This window comes from Sinocyclocheilus grahami, unplaced genomic scaffold, assembly GCF_001515645.1.
Source record: "Sinocyclocheilus grahami isolate Dianchi unplaced genomic scaffold, SAMN03320097.WGS_v1.1 scaffold844.1, whole genome shotgun sequence".
Classification (NCBI taxonomy): domain Eukaryota; kingdom Metazoa; phylum Chordata; class Actinopteri; order Cypriniformes; family Cyprinidae; genus Sinocyclocheilus; species Sinocyclocheilus grahami.
Window position 1 is genome coordinate 271172 of NW_015506023.1, and position 19387 is coordinate 290558.

The 19387-nt window shown below is 36.6% G+C and overlaps 2 protein-coding genes across 2 annotated transcripts in view; both read left to right on the plus strand.

Moving 5' to 3' along the window:
• The first annotated feature begins 550 nt into the window (after positions 1–550).
• gpaa1 (glycosylphosphatidylinositol anchor attachment 1) lies at positions 551–13767 on the plus strand. The gene is made up of 14 exons (XM_016247607.1): positions 551–678; positions 771–803; positions 1488–1592; positions 1693–1872; positions 1948–2059; positions 2284–2431; positions 5006–5107; positions 5233–5429; positions 6149–6345; positions 6465–6618; positions 7480–7551; positions 10228–10424; positions 10501–10671; positions 12626–13767. Exons 3-14 carry the CDS (start codon positions 1519–1521, stop codon positions 12867–12869), a joined length of 1848 nt encoding a protein of 615 aa, XP_016103093.1. The 5' UTR covers positions 551–678; positions 771–803; positions 1488–1518; the 3' UTR covers positions 12870–13767.
• A 2970-nt stretch (positions 13768–16737) lies between these two features.
• LOC107562849 (retinoid isomerohydrolase-like) overlaps positions 16738–19387 on the plus strand; it is a 7854-nt gene continuing 5204 nt past the window's right edge. The window contains exons 1-3 of the mRNA XM_016247591.1: positions 16738–16896; positions 17087–17169; positions 17996–18156. Coding sequence (XP_016103077.1) covers positions 16886–16896; positions 17087–17169; positions 17996–18156 — 255 coding nt within the window. The 5' untranslated portion in view covers positions 16738–16885. The remainder of the gene's footprint in view (positions 16897–17086; positions 17170–17995; positions 18157–19387) is intronic.

Below are 19387 nucleotides of genomic sequence, written 5' to 3' on the forward strand. Positions count from 1 at the left end.
ATTGAAGTCATTTTTTAATGCATTGAGAGTGGCGTGTGCACCTTTAAGTTGCTTTTTTCTTCGTGCGGGAACATTTGAAGTTGGTTTGATTACATGTTTGCTTAATAATGAGCACACAACTTGAATGCAATAAATGGATCTGAATACAGCAGCGAGCCTGACCACTTTACTCCACTTAAATGAGCTTTAGATGATAAAACGGTGTACATTATGATCCATATGTACATCACTGACACGGTTTTATCACGCCGTTGCCACATAAAGCCACAATATTATTAGTTATAATTCCGAGATGTGGATATCTAAATTAAAACATTAATGTGAAAATGCATTAAAAAAAATAAGTATATAAACATAGAAATACATATTTATGGACAAATACTTGTAATTTTTATTACTACTAATCTTTAATTTAATACATCTGTGGCTAAATTGCATGCAAATAAAACCGTTTATTTATAAGAATAGATTTATGGCATTCACGTTTCATCTTTTATGCATTATTTTTTTTCCTCTGTACTCTTATTTTATTTTTAAAGCCCCGCCCATTTAGCGTCACCGGAAGTTGGTCCTCACGCGTAAGTTCCGACCGGAACACGGAACAGCAGCGTGAACTCTGAATAAATGAATGCACTGCAGCTGCAAACGCACCCGTGTTTTATGGTTTTCCAGCTCGAGGTAAGTGCGCGGTGTGCCGAGACGTTTATCCGAGTGTCTAAACACATTCTGCGGTTGTTCTAAGCTCCTAAACTGTGTTTTCTTCGTCGCAGGAGAGGAAGAGCTGCTCAATACTGCTGCTTAAGGTGATGCATCCTAATAATGCTACAGTTCTGCTCTTTTTAAGCGTTAAGAGGTCTTTTCGTTTGATTAATTTGCTGTGGGAGATGATTAGAGGTGTTTTTGTTTGTGCTGGCGTTTCCTTGCATTCATTTTGACATTAAAAAGATTTTCTGTTATGATATTATAAGCATTTTTTAATGCATGTTAAAGCTATATATATATATATATATATATACACTGCTGTTTAATAGTTTGGGATCTGTAAGATTTTTAATGCGATTTAAAGAAGTGTTTTAAAGAAGCATATTATACTGATTTCTGAAGATCACGTGACGCTGAAGACTGGAGGAATGATGCTGAAAATACAGCTTTGATCTCAGAAATATATTACAGTTTAATGTATATTAAAATAGAAAACCCTTATTTTAATTTGCAATAATATTTCACAATTTTACTGCTTTTTCTGTGTTTCTGATCTAATAAATGCAGCCTTGAGCAGAAGAGACGTCTTTAAAACGCATTAAAAATCTTACTTTTTTTTTTATTTTTAAGCCATCGTTTTCTACATATAACTATTATTATATACAAGACCATAAGGTATGCGTCTCTCCAGAAAAATAACTCTTCAACACTGGTGTTCAACCAATACAAGCCATTATACAGTGCTTCCGTACGTTTAAGATGAGAATATCTTGATGTTTTATTAGGTCTATTGAAGCAGAGCTGTAGGTTATCATCATGGGTCTGTTGTCTGACCCGAATCGCAGGAAAGCCCTGACCAACCTCTTGACCCGCCTCAACGCACCCATATGGTAGGTGCTTCACCTTTGAAATCACAGCATGCTACACTTGTGTGAACCTGACACTCTCTGCCATCACTTCTTGTTCATTATTTGTTTCTCTGTTGTTCAGTATGGTGTGCTACCTGGCGGCCATCGTGTGGTTCATGGGCCTGGCGTTTGAGCCCTTCACACTGCGCACATACATGTCCGAGAACGCCATGGGCTCCACTATGGTGGAGGAGCGCTTCTCCTCCGGGGAGCGAGCGCTGTCTCTCGCCAAGGAGTTCGATGCTCACAAAACAAAGGCGGGGTGAGCAGAACGCGGAAGTGATGCTGTGTGCATGAAGCAGGTTTAGTCAGAAATGATCCTGATTTGTCTCTGCAGTGGGATGCCGGTGGAGTGGTTAGTTAAAGCGATGCAAGCCAGAGGACTGGAGGTGTTCACTCAGAGCTTCTCCCGTAAGCTGCCCTTCCCTGACGAGAACAAAGAAAGATATGTGAGTGTCCGAGTCGGTGTTATTACCATCACTTGATGCATATCAGCTCTTGTGACTGTGAGCTGTTTTTTGGAATACTATACAGTACTATAAAGAAATTGATATGTAGGCGTTTAGTAGACTGAAGTTGTTTGCATGCTTTAGCGTCTCAAGAATGATGTAAGACTGAAGAGAGAGTGACGTACAGTTGAATATAAACATGTTTCGCTCTTTGTTTTGTGCAGATGGTTCGAGGCACGAATGTGTACGGGATCTTGCGAGCTCCTCGCGCTCCTCGGACTGAGGCTCTGGTCATCACCGCTCCCTGCAGTCCTGGAAACAGCAACAACCAGGCGGTCGGTCTTCTGCTGGCGCTCGCGCAGTATTTCAGGAGTAAGACACTTTATAAACGCATCCTGTCGACGTTTATTTCAATCAGTGTTGCATTTAAAGTTCTGATTTGGCAAATTCAGCCGTTTTTCCTTCTCGTCTTTTGAAATTCCTTGTCTTTTTCCAAATTCCCAATCCTTGTGCTAGTATTTATTTTGTGAGAATGACTGGCTGACTGTAGGGTTGTGATGCTGAGGAAATAATGCCGGTATCACCGCGGGGGCGTTCCCTCTTTTCCTCGCTTTTAAATAGCTTGTAAAAGCGGCGTGCACATTTTACTTGCACTTTCAAATAGCAGCAATTCGGCGTAAAGCAATTTTTTCTTTTTTAGTTCGTTTGAATTTTCCCTCTTTTCCTCGCTTTCATTCGCTTTTAAGCGCCGTGCGCATTTTACTTTCACTTTCGAATTAGTGGCAGCTCAGCATCAATTGCTTGAATGCAACAACTAAATACAACGTCAAACTCACTTTAGCGTATAGGCCTATATAAAACAGGCCTAAAACTTTTATTAACAAAATACACCATGCTATAGGGAAGGCTATGCCTAATATAAAATAACAAATAACTTGCATAAAGTTTAAATGGGTATACAAAACTGGAAATGAGTAAACATGTATAATATATAACCAAATAAATAAGAAACGTAGAACGTTTATTAGCAAAACTAATAAGAAAGTTTGGAGGCATGGCATACACCTTGATGTCAAATAAAATAAATAAATTACACAGTTTAAATAAAGTAAAAATCAGCAAACACTGTGGAACCACTTAAATAAGAAGCGAATGTTTACAAAAACGTCCAAAATCACCTTAGATAAACTGCAAAAGTCAACAGGCTTTTCCAAATCCACAATACTGCAAAACTTAATCATCCGCGATCGTCTCGTCTGTCTCGCCTCGCTCGTCTCGTCTGTCTCTCCTCGCTCGTCTCGCCTCACTCGTCGCCTCGCTCGTCTCGCCTCACTCGTCGCCTCGCTCGTCTCGTCTGTCTCGTCGTCTGTCTCGTCGCCTCGCTCGTCTCGTCTCGTCTGTCTCGTCGCCTCGCTCGTCCCCTCGCTCGTCTCGTCCCCCCCCTCCTCACATTTAATTTAACTTATACTTTTATATAATGAAAAGCTTTCAGTTTTAGACTAAACCTAGTCTAAAAAAGGGCTGGTAGTGATTCTATTTGAGGTCTAACAAAAATCCTAGGTATTGCCTAATAATAATACTTAATGTTGTTATTAAAAAATATTAATACAAAATTTTTCTATAGTGCCTTTAAAAGTTGCATCTCAAAGTTTGGAGATTGAGGACTTGTCCTGGAAACAAGCCTGTTATTTGGCTTGTTTAATACTTTCAGCATTTAAGTGATTTATAGGTACTTATATAATTTAGTGAGTAATGCCACAAATGTAATGACTAAAATAATGCATACAAAAAATTACAAATGTTTTTTAAATTTCAGAACAGGGGTGATGCATGCATGATGAAGTGTAGTTTTTATGGTTACCATATTTATAGAATCTTTTGTACATTTGCAGAATCGGTCCTTTCACAGTATTAAGGTTTGAGAAAATTGGACATTTTGTTCAAAAAACCTTTTTACTAAATTGAATAATAAAGCTATATGCAGGAATGATGCCTTTGCCATAACTGTTAATCATGCGGGGAATTCAGCTATAGTGCCTTTAAAAGTTGCATCTCAAAGTTTGGAGATTGAGGACTTGTCCTGGAAACAAGCCTGTTATTTGGCTTGTTTAATACTTTCAGCATTTAAGTGAGTTAAAGGTACTTATATAATTTAGTGAGTAATGCCACAAATGTAATGACTAAAATAATGCATACAAAAAATTACAAATGTTTTTTAAATTTCAGAACAGGGGTGATGCATGCATGATGAAGTGTATTTTTTATGGTTACCATATTTATAGAATCTTTTGTACATTTGCAGAATCGGTCCTTTCACAGTATTAAGGTTTGAGAAAATTGGACATTTTGTTCAAAAAACCTTTTTACTAAATTGAATAATAAAGCTATATGCAGGAATGATGCCTTTGCCATAACTGTTAATCATGCGGGGAATTCAGTGATTAAGTGATTTGACCAAAAAAATGTTCCTGCGCTAAATTTGGCAAATATTCTTGAACAAAAAAAGTTACGGTGAGTCTTTTTATGTTTGCAATTGTTATTGTGCCACCAAGTAGCCAAACACTGAAATGTAATGTTTTGTTTGCATAGTTATACTTAATAACTATATACTTATAGTTATACTTTTTTTTTCTTCTTTTTTTTTAATATCTCATTGCAATCAAGAATTATAGCCATTTATGTAAAAGTATCCTGAAATTTTGAATGGATTTGATGATGCTAAATTACAGTTGATCATAATTTTGATAATAGCCTAAAACTAGTTCACAAACGAATACTGTGGATTATTCCTAGATGGAAGTGAAATCAGAGCGATAGATTGTGTTTGCCTCGATGCTACGATACCAGTTATGTAAGACATTCGAGTCTGAATCTTACTGCTGAGGAGTTTTGTTTTAGTTATAGTTTGCTGTGTTTTTTTTTTGTTTGTCCTCTTGTTCCCCAAAGACCAGATTTTCTGGGCCAAAGACATCATATTCTTGGTGAATGAGCATGATTTGATCGGCATGCAGGCCTGGCTGGAAGGCTACCATCACACTAACATCACAGGTGTGTACAGGTGATCAGAAAATTAAAAATGACCCAATTTCATACTTGCACTCACTCCGTCTATTTTCTAGAATACATTGCCGGTTCTGTCTGTGGTTATGCTTTGGCTTCTCACTTTTATTCAGGAATGGAGTACTCGCCGCTGCAGGGTCGCGCAGGGTCAATCCAAGCTGCCCTCTCATTGGAGCTCAGCAGTGATGTTATTACCAGCCTGGACCTGATTTTAGAAGGACTAAACGGTCAGCTGCCCAACCTGGACCTAGCCAACCTCTTCTATGCCTTCTGTCAGAAGTTAGGAGTCCTGTGCACCATTCAGGGAAAGGTAGACAAAACAATCTAGCATTACATTGTCATTACATTAGTTACATTTTAATAGTGATTTTTAGCTTACTATGCATCTAAGGTACATTGAAGCCGATCATTTCTCACTAAAATTAGCATACAGTATACCTATTTTCTATGATGATAATAGCTCACCCTCCACTTGTTCCAAACCTGTGTGAGTTTCTTCTTCAAAAAATAAGATATTTTAAAGAATGTTGGTAACCAAACAGTTGACGTAGCCATTGACTTCCATGGTTTTTGGGAGAAAAAAAAAACTAGCTTCCATTATATGAATGACGGACTGCAACGGTTTGAGTTAAAAATCTTCGTTTGTGTTCTACTGAAGAAACAAAGTCACCTACATCTTGGGGGTAAGCAGATAAACATCAAATTTTCATTTTTGGGTGAACTATCCCTTTAAGTCATCACAAGCTAGCTTTGATGTAACCATCAGAATTACTGAAATGTGCAGTATAAAATTCATGGCAATTAATTCACACAGTGGGTTTTGTTTGTTAACCAATTAGCCTTTAAAATGTAAACATTAAAAACCAGCAATCTGATCCCAAACCAGTCCAAATTTGGTCCACATGTCTAACCAAATTTGACCCGCTCAATCGGAAGCAAATCCGCCCAATCTGGCAACACGGTTTCCACTGGAGTAGACTAGTGTGACACTGGTGTTACATCTCAGCATTGTTGTTGCTTGTGCCGTAGCTCCAGAGGAATGACTGGGACACGGCTGAGGGCTACACTCACGCGGCTCAGACCATGATGCTGATGGTGTTGAAACAAGCTTGCGGACGGTCCTGGGGAGATCACGGCCTCTTCCTCCGCTATCACATCGAAGCCGCTTCTATTCGAGGCATCAATGGTTTCAGACACTACAAGATGGACGTGGCCACCATTGGCAGGTTGGTTTTGTATTACACAAGAAATCAGCTGTGACGTCGAAATTTAGAGCCATGACCGGTCAAACACTTTCTTTATCTTCTTTGAATTCAGTCCTTCTCCTCTAACCGTTGTTTGACAGGTTGCTGGAGGGAATGGTCCGTAAGCTCAACAATCTCCTGGAGCGTCTTCACCAGTCGTATTTCTTCTACCTCTTGCCTTCTCTCTCTCGGTTTGTCTCCATCGGCTACTATATGCCGGCGTTTGGCCTCCTGGCTGTCATCTTACTGCTTCGAGTATCCTTTCCAGGACTGAGTCACTTCACGATTTTTTAACACAGGAAAAAAGATGAAGTCAAAATCTAATTTAAAAACAATCAAGATTTTCCACTTCTTTTTTTAAAGGCTAAATGCTCAAAGAAGACAAGAAACTAATAAACAGAACTAATACAAATAAATGGGACTTGGGAGTATTGATGAACGAGTCATTGAAATCAAATATACAGTTAAAAAAGTATATTTCTCTATTAAAAGCCGTTCAGAATTGTCTATATTGAGCTCAACTCAGTGTTGTATTTTTCATTATTTTGCATTAAAAAAAAAGTGCAGTCACACTGACTATTTGGAAAATTTTTCTGGGAAAAATCCAATGATTTTAATAGGAATCCAGTCGCCTGGGAATTTTGCATGAGAGCAAATTTCTCCACACAGATTTCGCAACTCGAAAGTGACTTCTGTGTGTGACGGTATATTTCTCTATTAGAAAGCGTTCAGAATTATCTATATTGAGCTCAACTCAGTGTTGTATTTTTCATTATTTTGCATTAAAAAAAAAGTGCAGTCACACTGACTATTTGGAAAATTTTTCTGGGAAAAATCCAGTGATTTTAATAGGAATCCTGTCGACTGGGAATTTTGCATGAGAGCAAATTTCTCCACACAGATTTCGCAACTCGAAAGTGACTTCTGTGTGTGAGATGTGCTTCATGTATTGCTGCTTTTTTGCCTTAAGGCTGTAGATCGATCCATGCATGTTTATAAATCGTTGAGGTGTAATTACTTTTTTCTGAACGAAACCCCTGGGACATGCAGTATTTCAGAATATAACACTACCAGACTCGGCTAATGTGTTTGTTAGAATCCTTAATGTGGCTGCAGGCTCTGGATCTCTGGGTTAATCTGGGAGCACCTGCTCTGGAAGCAGTGGATGGAGTTACTGAAGCAGAGCAAGTGAGTCTTGTGTTATTTAAATGTACACCATGTACACCTAAAGAAATTGGTATTTGATAAATGTTTTAAACGGGAGAGTGGGATAAGTTGTTGCACGCTTTGCTTAGGTTGTCTTCAAGGCAGTACAAGTAAAACTACACCTGATTCAAGTAAAATTGCATGAAAGCATCTGTATCTTGGTCTGCATTACATCATTTGTACGTATTAGATATGCTGTGTATGTTGCCAAGAGCTGAAACAGTAAATAAATAAAGATTATGGCATTACCCACTGCAAAATCAAACAGAGGTCTTGCACACTTTTCATGATCCGATCAGTTCCTGATGAATACATTTGTCTATTTTTTTTTTTCAGTGTAAAATGTCACGTTATGGAAGTAAAATTGTTTAACCCTTGTGTTGTGCTGGAAATCCTTAACCTGATTCGGTCAAATTATATTTTCACCAAATCATAGATTCAATCTTTTTGTTAACTTGTTTTCTTCAGGTTAGCACAGGTTCTTTATTTCATTTGTAAGCGATCGATCGTAGGCCTCATTGATCTGAACTCATGCACCTCAGGTTTTTAGTGAACATTGCCACAATTTATCCACACACAATGCTTTTTTCACTCAAAAACTGAGATGCATAAACTCAGATCTATGAGGTCTACGATCAATCGGGTATAAATGAAATGCAAAACCTGTGCAAATTGGAAAAAAAATCCTAATAGTTCTGAAAAAGTAGTGTGAGCAAAGCCAGTACGTTTCAGTCCAGTGCAATGACATTAAATAGCATTTTTGGGAAAAAGAAAATAATCTCTGAGTCAGAATGACTGAAACACAACATGAGGGCTAACTCTCTTTATTGTAATTAAAACAAATGAAGAAATGTAATTAACACATCTGATTCAGTGGTGGAAGCTCATTGCAGATGTTCCTGCATTACATTTGTGTCCCTGCAGCACAAAAGCAGTGTTAAGTCGCTGGGGGATATTTGTAGCAATAGCCAACATTACATTGTATGGGTCAAAATTATTGATTTTTCTTTTATGCCAAAAATCATTAGGATATTAAGTAAAGATCATGTTCCATGAAGATATTTTGTAAATTTCCTACCGTAAATATACCAAAACTTAATTTTTGATTAGTAATATGCATTGCTAAGAACTTAATTTGGACAACTCTAAAGGAGATTTTCTCAATATTTAGATTTTTTTGCACCCTCGGATTCCAGATTTTCATATAGTTGTATCTCGGCCAAATATTGTCCGATCCTAACAAACCACACATCAATGGAAAGCGTATTTATTCAGCTTTTAATGTACACCATGTACACCTAAAGAAATTGGTATTTGATAAATGTTTTAAACGGGAGAGTGGGATAAGTTGTTGCACGCTTTGCTTAGGTTGTCTTCAAGGCAGTACAAGTAAAACTACACCTGATTCAAGTAAAATTGCATGAAAGCATCTGTATCTTGGTCTGCATTACATCATTTGTACGTATTAGATATGCTGTGCTTCTGAAATGTTGCCAAGAGCTGAAACAGTAAATAAATAAAGATTATGGCATTACCCACTGCAAAATCAAACAGAGGTCTTGCACACTTTTCATGATCCGATCAGTTCCTGATGAATACATTTGTCTATTTTTTTTTTTCAGTGTAAAATGTCGCGTTATGGAAGTGAAATTGTTTAACCCTTGTGTTGTGCTGGAAATCCTTAACCTGATTCGGTCAAATTATATTTTCACCAAATCATAGATTCAATCTTTTTGTTAACTTGTTTTCTTCAGGTTAGCACAGGTTCTTTATTTCATTTGTAAGCGATCGATCGTAGGCCTCATTGATCTGAACTCATGCACCTCAGGTTTTTAGTGAACATTGCCACAATTTATCCACACACAATGCTTTTTTCACTCAAAAACTGAGATGCATAAACTCAGATCTATGAGGTCTACGATCAATCGGGTATAAATGAAATGCAAAACCTGTGCAAATTGGAAAAAAAATCCTAATAGTTCTGAAAAAGTAGTGTGAGCAAAGCCAGTACGTTTCAGTCCAGTGCAATGACATTAAATAGCATTTTTGGGAAAAAGAAAATAATCTCTGAGTCAGAATGACTGAAACACAACATGAGGGCTAACTCTCTTTATTGTAATTAAAACAAATGAAGAAATGTAATTAACACATCTGATTCAGTGGTGGAAGCTCATTGCAGATGTTCCTGCATTACATTTGTGACCCTGCAGCACAGAAGCAGTGTTAAGTCGCTGGGGGATATTTGTAGCAATAGCCAACATTACATTGTATGGGTCAAAATTATTGATTTTTCTTTTATGCCAAAAATCATTAGGATATTAAGTAAAGATCATGTTCCATGAAGATATTTTGTAAATTTCCTACCGTAAATATACCAAAACTTAATTTTTGATTAGTAATATGCATTGCTAAGAACTTAATTTGGACAACTCTAAAGGAGATTTTCTCAATATTTAGATTTTTTTGCACCCTCGGATTCCAGATTTTCATATAGTTGTATCTCGGCCAAATATTGTCCGATCCTAACAAACCACACATCAATGGAAAGCGTATTTATTCAGCTTTTCAGATGATGTATACATCTCAATTCGAAAAATTGACCCTTATGACTGGTTTTGTGCTCCAGTGCTTCACGTTTGTTTCTCTGTTTCTCTGCAGCCGTCCGGTCCGGGCGTGTTGACCGTGTTGACCCCAGTGGTGATCAGTCACCTGACAGGTGTGGCGCTGTATCTGCTACCTGTTCATCTGCAGGAAATGGCTGTGGAGCACTTCCCGGTGTCTGAAACCGAAGCTGTGGTGCTCACTGCTGTAGCCATCTACACCGCAGGCCTAGCCCTGCCGCACAACACACAGCGGTACACACACAAACTCATCTGAACGCAGTCTGTGTCAGATGTTTATTCGCCCACGTGAATCATGTGTCTGTGACAGGTTGCTGTCTGGAGAGGGCACAGAGCAGGGCTGGAAAGTGCTGAAGCTCACGGCTTTGCTCTATCTAGCTGTGCTGTTGGGCTGCACAGCCCTCATTAACTTCTCTCTGGGATTCGTCTTGGCCGTTACACTGGTGCCGATCACCGCCAGCATGACGCCGCACATGCCCAAGTAAGCACACTTCAACAAATAATCCTTTGTCGAGCATGCTCTGAACATAATCGGAGTCAATTTTGGTGAAAATCAGAAAATGTATTGCATCACAATATAAGCAAATCTTTTTATTGAAATCGAGAGACCCACTGGCCATTATAAATTTTTTGGCCAAAATATTTTGAAATTGGACATTGCTTTACCATGAAAATGGTGGGTTTAGTGGGTTCATCCCCCTAGTGGACGGTGTCAGGTATCCTATTACAAAATTTACTACACGATTTTATAATCAAATCTTTTCCCAACCTTGACTAAACCTATAGTTGGAAAGGTCTGACATTCAAGGTTCCATATTTGGTGATTGTTTTTTTTTTTTGATAGAAGTGATATTGTGACCGATATTTTATTTTTTTTGGCCAAAATATTTTGAAATTGGACATTGCTTTACCATGAAAATGGTGGGTTTAGTGGGTTCATCCCCCTAGTGGACGGTGTCAGGTATCCTATTACAAAATTTACTACACGATTTTATAATCAAATCTTTTCCCAACCTTGACTAAACGTATAGTTGGAAAGGTCTGACATTCAAGGTTCCATATTTGGTGATTGTTTTTTTTTTTTGATAGAAGTGATATTGTGACCGATATTGATTTGTTGCAGAAGAATGCATCATTTTTTGGTATTTTTTTTGTTTTTGGTATAGCACCTAAACTAAATCTCATAGGAACCAAATTTTTGTGATGTCAACTTCAAATTTGGAACATAACTTGTGTAGACATATGGCTTTGATTTAAACGGATAGTTCACCCAGAAATTAAAATATACTCACCCTCAAGCCATGATAGAAGTGATATTGTGACCGATATTGATTTGTTGCAGAAGAATGCATCATTTTTTGGTATTTTTTTGTTTTTGGTATAGCACCTAAACTAAATCTCATAGGAACCTAATTTTTGTGATGTCAACTTCAAATTTGGAACATAACTTGTGTAGACATATGGCTTTGATTTAAACGGATAGTTCACCCAGAAATTAAAATATACTCACCCTCAAGCCATCCTAGGTGTATATGTACTATACTATACTTTCTTCTTTCAGATGAATACAATTGGAGTTGTATTAAAAAAAAAAATCGTGGCTCTTCCAAGCTTTATAATGGCAGCTACGCCTACGTCATCCGCCGGAATGAACGCTTGTACGACAGTTAGCGCAAGCTAGAGATTACGGTTTATAAAGCTTTAAATATGGATGTTTTTCTGAAATCAAATACGCATCGATTCGCCTCAGGAGGCCTTTATTCACCCCTCGGAGCCATGTGAGACACTTTTTATTATTGATGGATGGATGCACTTTATTAGACTTCTTTTGGACTATTGAGAAAAAGAAAGAAAAAAAACACCCATTCACTGCCATTATAAAGCTTTGAAGAGCCAGGACCATTTTTAATATAACTCCGATTGGATTCGTCTGAAAGAAGAAAGTCATATACACCTAGGATTCCAAAACGTTTTGTAAAATATTTATTTTAAATAAAATATAAAATGTTAAGCACAGTAAATTTTCTTTAACTCATAACTTTTTTACACTTTTTTTTTTTTTTTTTCACTCCCACTTCAGCATTCAATAATCTGCTGGGTGTCTTTTTTAAAAACAATTTCAGGTCTGATTCCAAAGCAATCATAAATTCAAAAAGGGGGATGATGGTTAACAGGATAAGGATTAATCGTTTGTGAGAAACCGTCTCGGTGCTATTACTGTAGAACAAAGTGTTACTGATTGCATGTGACTCATATGGACACAGTGTTTGTCACACACAGTCTGACTGCAGTACTCATGTTACGTGTTGATTTGATTGCTGCTTCAGTTTGCTCTGTGGTCAGTGATATCACAGTGTGAAATTGTGTCTGTGGTCTCCTATTTAGATGAGCCTCTAATCTCGTGTCTCTTGCTGTGTGTTTGGTCTCTCTGTTAGAGCTCTGAGCGCTCTGGCCATGGTGCTGCTCAGTCCTGCCTTCACCATCCTCTACTGCGTCTTCATCTACCAGGAGCTCATCGAAGCGCCTGTCAGCGTCAGCGAGGGCTGGATGCTCTTCCTCTCGGTCATCTCGCAGGGCATTCTTGATCACGCTCTCTACGGATCGCTCGTATATCCACTCTTAGCCCTTTTCGTTTATCCCTGCTGGCTAATGTTCTGGAACATTCTTTTCTGGAGTTAACTGTTCTGAAATGTCACGAGTCGCTTCCGATGGAGCCGTTTTTAAAAGAATGCCAATCATGAAGATTTATTGTTCATCTGTGGGCTTTATCTGCTGTTAGGGATTGGCGTTAGGAAGATCTAGGACGATGTCAGGCCCAAAGAACGGTCGGGTCATTTAATGGTGTGGCTTCAGAGTACTTTAATCCAAGTGTTTGAGTTTTGGGGAAGGGGTTTGCATGAAGACACATAATGAATTATTACAAGAAAGCAGAAATGTTCAAATTCAATATTGTTACCAGATGTGTGGACATAATGGTTAATTTTTTACCTTATTATAGTTTGCGCAGTTTGGCATTTTGAACTCTGGGGTACTGGAAGCTTATATTTAATATGGTTTGATATTCGTAATTGTACAAAATGATCGTTTAACTCAACTGAATTCTCTGTGGACATCACAAAAGGCAGAAACGAGAAGAACGCTCGACCTTAAAGAGCAAGTTTCCAAGACTTTGATGCATTATTCAGTTTGTTTCAGGCAACACTGTATTCATATGCTCTGATGTATTATGCACATAGGCCTTTGATTATTAAATGTGATTAAAATAACTTAAAATTATAAAAGTGTCACCATTACTGCTGCTTGTGTGTGTGTGTGCATTTATATAAAAAATCAAGCTTTCCCACATCTCAAGAGTTAATAAATTAATAAAACCTTAAGATTACGAAAACAACCATTTGAATACTAATACAAAATAAATTTATAACGTCCAAATGTAATGCTATGTTACTATATACATAGTATAGTACTATAGTATACCATATATGTGTGTGTAGGTCATAAACAAGGACTGTCTGTGTTATGAGATGTAAGGGGAAAATATAATTAATCAGGATCAATAAAATCTATTTGGATCAAGTAACTGATTTGGGGGATTCTTTATAGACTTGTTCTCAGAGGTCAGACCAACACTCATCCAGCAAATATTTAGTGAGAACGTCTATAGTCCATAGAGGGAGATTTCTCTTTTGGCCATATATAATCCCCTAATACTGATCCGGCAAAGCATTTAAACTCTTCTAACAAACACGCACACACATGTAGTTTAGATGAGAGTTAACGCTGAAGCAGAGTGAAGCATAAAGTTATGACCGTATTTGAAATTTTGCGCTCTGGCTTGTGGTCCTTTCTGATTCCATTTCTTCTTTGCAACTCTATACTATACGAAATAAGGCTCATGGCGTAAGAGGCTGAAAAACAATGTGACAGAACGGACTAGACATCCTGATTTGAAATGCAAAATTGTGTCTTATAAACTTCCGTATATATGTGACCCTGGAGCACAAAACCAGTCATAAGGGTCAATTTTTTAAAATTGAGATTTATGCATCCTCTGAAAGCTGAATAAATATACTTTCCATTGATGTATGGTTTGTTAGGATAGCACAATATTTGTAAATCTGGAATCTGAGGGTGCAAAAAAATCTAAATACTGAGAAAATCATCTTTAAAGTTGTCCAAATGAAGTTCTTAGCAATGCATATTACTAATCAAACATTAAGTTTTGATATATTTACGGTAGGACATTTACTAAATATCTTCATGGAACATGATCTTTACTTAATATCCTAATGATTTTTGGCATAAAAGAGAAATGTATAATTGTGACCCATACAATGTATTGTTGGGAATTGCTACAAATATCCCCCAGCGACTTAACACTGCTTTTGTGCTGCAGGGACACATATGTAACCTTGGTTCCCCAAATAAGGAACGTATTCTACTTGTTTTCTCGAATAGAAGCAAGTCTAGAGCGAGGTAATCGTTCTCAACACGTGTAAATACACACGAGAGCTCAGATTAAGCCACAGAAACCGCTCCCGTGGTTTAACACGTTTTAAACACTCACATGCAAATTCAAGCTGTCACAGATGAAATGTGAATGTGAGTTTAGACGCACTAGGAAATATATGTGTATGGCTTACTTTGAAGCTGATAATAATGACACGATGGGATGATAGTCTGGCTGTGAACTAGTTTTCAGGGCAAAACATTGTTTTTCTTCTGATGAACACAAATGAAGACATTTTGAAGAATGTAACCAAACAGTTTCTTGTCTACTATGTTATCAACATTCTTCAAAATATCTTCTTTTGGAACGACTTTGAAGGTTGAGTGAATGATAACATAACTCATTTTTTGGTTGAACTATCCCTTTAAGTGTTGACCTTTCCACAGTAGTTATTCAAAGACGATGCACGCTTCTCACATGCTGTCCTTTTTCAATTAATGAACCGTTGAACATGCATGAAGAAACTCGAGATAAAAAAACGCCACTGGGTTAGCAATTTCAATTATGAGAAGCCAGTGGAATTACAAGCAAGCATGCAAGAAATAAATAAAAATGCATTTTGACTTGCCACCTTTTATAGATATGGATTTGATAGACACAATATGTTATAATAGGCTGTATCATATATATATTTTGAATGTTATGTTTTTGTCCAATCTCTCATAAATGCTGTTTTAAGAGGTACTCGTGCAGAAGTGTTCTTTGGCAATGCTACGCTTGTTTAGTTCGGCTGTGCTGCTGCAACAAGCATGCTTCACCGTTAATACAAATCTGTTCAGGAATGTCATAAAAACAGGAAGCTGCTGCAACAAAACCCTTTATACTCGTGTGACCTACAAAACGTACGAAATGAAATAAGCAGCACTGGCTTAAAAAGGGCATAAAAATAGGTTTGGTGCATATGAGACTTTTTTGAGGCCAGACAATGTGCTGGTTGTGCTGCAATATAATATACACCGCATTTCTTCATCAAAGAGCATTTGGAGACTAAACATAGTGGTTTATTTTGTTAGACTATTTTAACATTTACATTTTACTACCACAGATTTGACAGACTTTTGTTAGTGTTAAATATAGAAAGAGAATACACTGACTTTTGTCATGGAATCCATTTTTTCACTCTCTCTATATATATATACAAATATATACAGTAGTCAACATTGGAAGTGGATCAAAGCCTTTCATCAAAGTTGTCCTAAAACCTAAAACCAAAATGCTTTCTTGTCTTAGGACAACTTTAATGATCATCTTCAAATGTTGACTACTGTATATATATATATATTTATATGTGTGTGTGTGAGAGAGAGAGAGAGAGTGTGTGTGTGCGTGTGTGTGTGAGAGTGTGTGCGTGTGTGTGTGTATGTGTGTGTGTGTGTCTGTGTGTGTGTGTGTGTCTATGTGTGTGAGACAGTATGTGTGTGTGTGTGCGTGTGTGTGTGAGAGTGTGTGCGTGTGTGTGTGTATGTGTGTGTGTGTGTCTGTGTGTGTGTGTGTGTGTGTGTGTGTGAGAGAGTATGTGTGTGTGTGTGTGTGTGTGTGTGAGAGTATGTGTGTGTGTGTGTGTGTCTGTGTGTGTGTGTGTGTCTATGTGTGTGAGACAGTATGTGTGTGTGTGTGCGTGTGTGTGTGAGAGTGTGTGCGTGTGTGAGTATATGTGTGTGTGTGAGAGAGAGAGAGAGTGTGTGTGTGTGTGTGTGTGTGTGTATATATGTATTTATTTATTTTTTTACTGTTTATTTACAATGTTTTTTTTTTACTCTCCTAATAGATTTTAAACTGATGTGGAAATATTCTAAAACTTGTTTACAAGTGTGCATTGTTATGAAAACGGCTGCATATGAATTTCAGTGTTATTATTGGCTGAATAAGGTCTTTGTTGGGGGTTTTGTCAGCTGATTAATGTTTCTTATGTTGTACAATCACATTTTGTGCACCTGATTGCATCAGCTTTCAGCTGCGTGAAAATCTCAAATCCTATTTGAAGGAATGGTTATTGTAGCTGGCATCTCCGGCTCCTGTACAATGGGCTTGTTGTTTAGTAAATGCTGCCATTGGCTGTAACAGGAGTCAAAGTTAGTCTGAGTAAACCTGTGCAAGAGTATAAAACCCCATAAACTCAGGGCTCTGCTGACGAACCCAGAAGAACAAGCCGAGTCACAGACGCGAGACTGTCCCAGCAGAGATCATGGCTAGCCGGTAAGTGACTTTCTTTTTATTCTCAAGCTTTGACATATCTGGATGAACAGTATATTTTGGATTTATGCTGTCCTGTTTATGTCATTGGAAACATGTATGTAGTGATGATGTAAAATGGCAAAATCCGTGCATTGATTCTCTCAGATTTTCCATCCTTTGTATTTGAACATTTTTTCCCTTCACTTTTCAGTTTTGAACACCCTGCTGGAGGATATAAGAAAATCTTTGAGACTGTGGAGGAGCTGAACGAACCTCTTCCAGCAACCGTCACGGGTATTTTCTTCTGTTTTCATGACGTTTTTGCCATAATAATTGAAAACATGGGAAAAAAATTATGTTCCTTTGTAAATGTATTTTAATATCCACCACTCAAATTCATCCGATTTAAAAAAAAATTAAAAATTAAAAAATGATGTGCTTGTTTGATGACAAAAACCCTTTCCAAGATGAAATGTTGCAGATGAATTTTAGTTTTTTGAAAAAAAAAATATATATATATATATATATATATAAATTCTTATTTATTTTTATTTCTATTATTTATTTATTAGGATATAAGAAAATCTTTGAGACTGTGGAGGAGCTGAACGAACCTCTTCCAGCAACCGTCACGGGTATTTTCTTCTGTTTTCATGACGTTTTTGCCATAATAATTGAAAACATGGGAAAAAAATTATGTTCCTTTGTAAATGTATTTTAATATCCACCACTCAAATTCATCCGATTTAAAAAAAAATTAAAAATAAAAAAATGATGTGCTTGTTTGATGACAAAAACCCTTTCCAAGATGAAATGTTGCAGATGAATTTTAGTTTTTTGAAAAAAAAAAATATATATATATATATATATATATAAATTCTTATTTATTATTATTACTATTATTTATTTATTTTTTACATTTATTTGTAACTGTGCACCTGCATTTTTTTCTAGATGTGCATTTGTTTTCTAGATTTTCAATAGTAGTGGTACATTTCTGGAATCAGCTTGAGTTGCATTTAAACTGGAGCTGCTCATATGTACTAATCATCATTCTCCAGTGTATGGATAATCATAGTCCTGAAGAAAAACACTTGTGCGTAATGTGCGTTGTTTGTAGGCCGCATCCCCTCGTTTATAAAAGGCAGTCTGCTCCGTCTGGGCCCCGGTTTGTTTGAGGCCGGATCGGAGCCCTTCTTCCATCTGTTCGATGGCCAGGCCCTCATGCACAAGTTTGATTTCAGCAACGGACAGGTCACGTATTTCCGCAAGTACGTCAAATAATCTTCACGTTATTGTGTTGCTTCCTGCTCCAGTTACCTCTTTAAAAGAATACAATGCAAAACCTTTCAGTGTTATTTTTGTATCATTGAGATTATATTATTATATTGAATCCGTTTTTTATTAATTTCAAGTTTTAGTAAATGTAATAATCAAATAATCTTTTTGTTATTGTGCTGCTCTCATCAGTGTTATTTTTCCCCCTGTGCTATCATTGAGATACTATTATATTTTTGAATCAGGTTTTTATTTATTTAAATTTTACTTAAAGTTTTAGTAAATTTGTTTAATGATCAAATAATCTTTCCGTTATTGTGTTGTTTCCTGCTCTAGTTAACTCTTTAAAAGAAAATAATGCAAACTTATCAGTGTTATTTTAGTATCGTTGTGATACTATTATATTTTTATTAATATTTTAGTTTGTGTTTTTGCTATTTTTATAGTTTAGTTTTTAGTAGTTTAGTAGTATACAGTGTGTATATATACAGTATATACAGACTAGCGGTCAATAGTTTGGGATCAGTAAGACTTGAAATGTTTTTAAAGACGTGTCTTCTGCTCATCAAGGCTGTGTTTATTTGATCAAAAATACAGAAAAAAACAGTAATCTTGCAAAATGTTATTACAATATAAAACAATGGTTTCTATTTTAATATCCTTTAAAATATAATTTATTTCTGTGATGCAGCGCTGAATTTCTATCATCATTACTCCAGTCTTCAGTGTCACTTTAATACGCTGATTTATGATTAGAATTATCAATGTTGTGCTGCCAAATATTATTTTGGAAACTGTGATACTTTTTTCAGGATTCTTTGATGAATAAAAAGTTAAAAAGAACAGCATTTATTCAAAATATAAATCTTTTCTAACAATATAAATATTTGCTGTCACTTCTTAACACATCCTCGCTGAATAAAAGCTTTAATTTCTTTCAAAAAAAGAAAGACTAAAAATGTACTGACCCCAAACTTTTGAACTGTAGCGTATATTGTTAGAAAAGATTTCTATTTTAAATAAATGCTGTTCGTTGTAACTTTTTATTCATCAAAGAATCCTGAAAAAAAGTATGAAGCAGCACAACAGTTTCAAATATTGATAATAAATCAGCATATTATACTGATTTCTGAAGATCATGTGACACTGAAGACTGGAGGAATGATGCTGAAAATACAGCTGCGCATCACAGAACTACATTACAGTTTAATGTATATTAAAATAGAAAAACGTT

What these genes read in the sequence shown, in the direction of transcription:
- gpaa1 (XM_016247607.1), top strand. Translation starts at nt 1,519, where the DNA reads ATGGGTCTGTTGTCTGACCCGAATCGCAGGAAAGCCCTGACCAACCTC. An exon ending in GAGTTACTGAAGCAGAGCAA is followed by an intron (nt 7,552 to 10,227) that starts GTGAGTCTTGTG and finishes GTTTCTCTGCAG; the next exon opens with CCGTCCGGTCCGGGCGTGTT. An exon ending in ATGACGCCGCACATGCCCAA is followed by an intron (nt 10,672 to 12,625) that starts GTAAGCACACTT and finishes TCTCTCTGTTAG; the next exon opens with AGCTCTGAGCGCTCTGGCCA.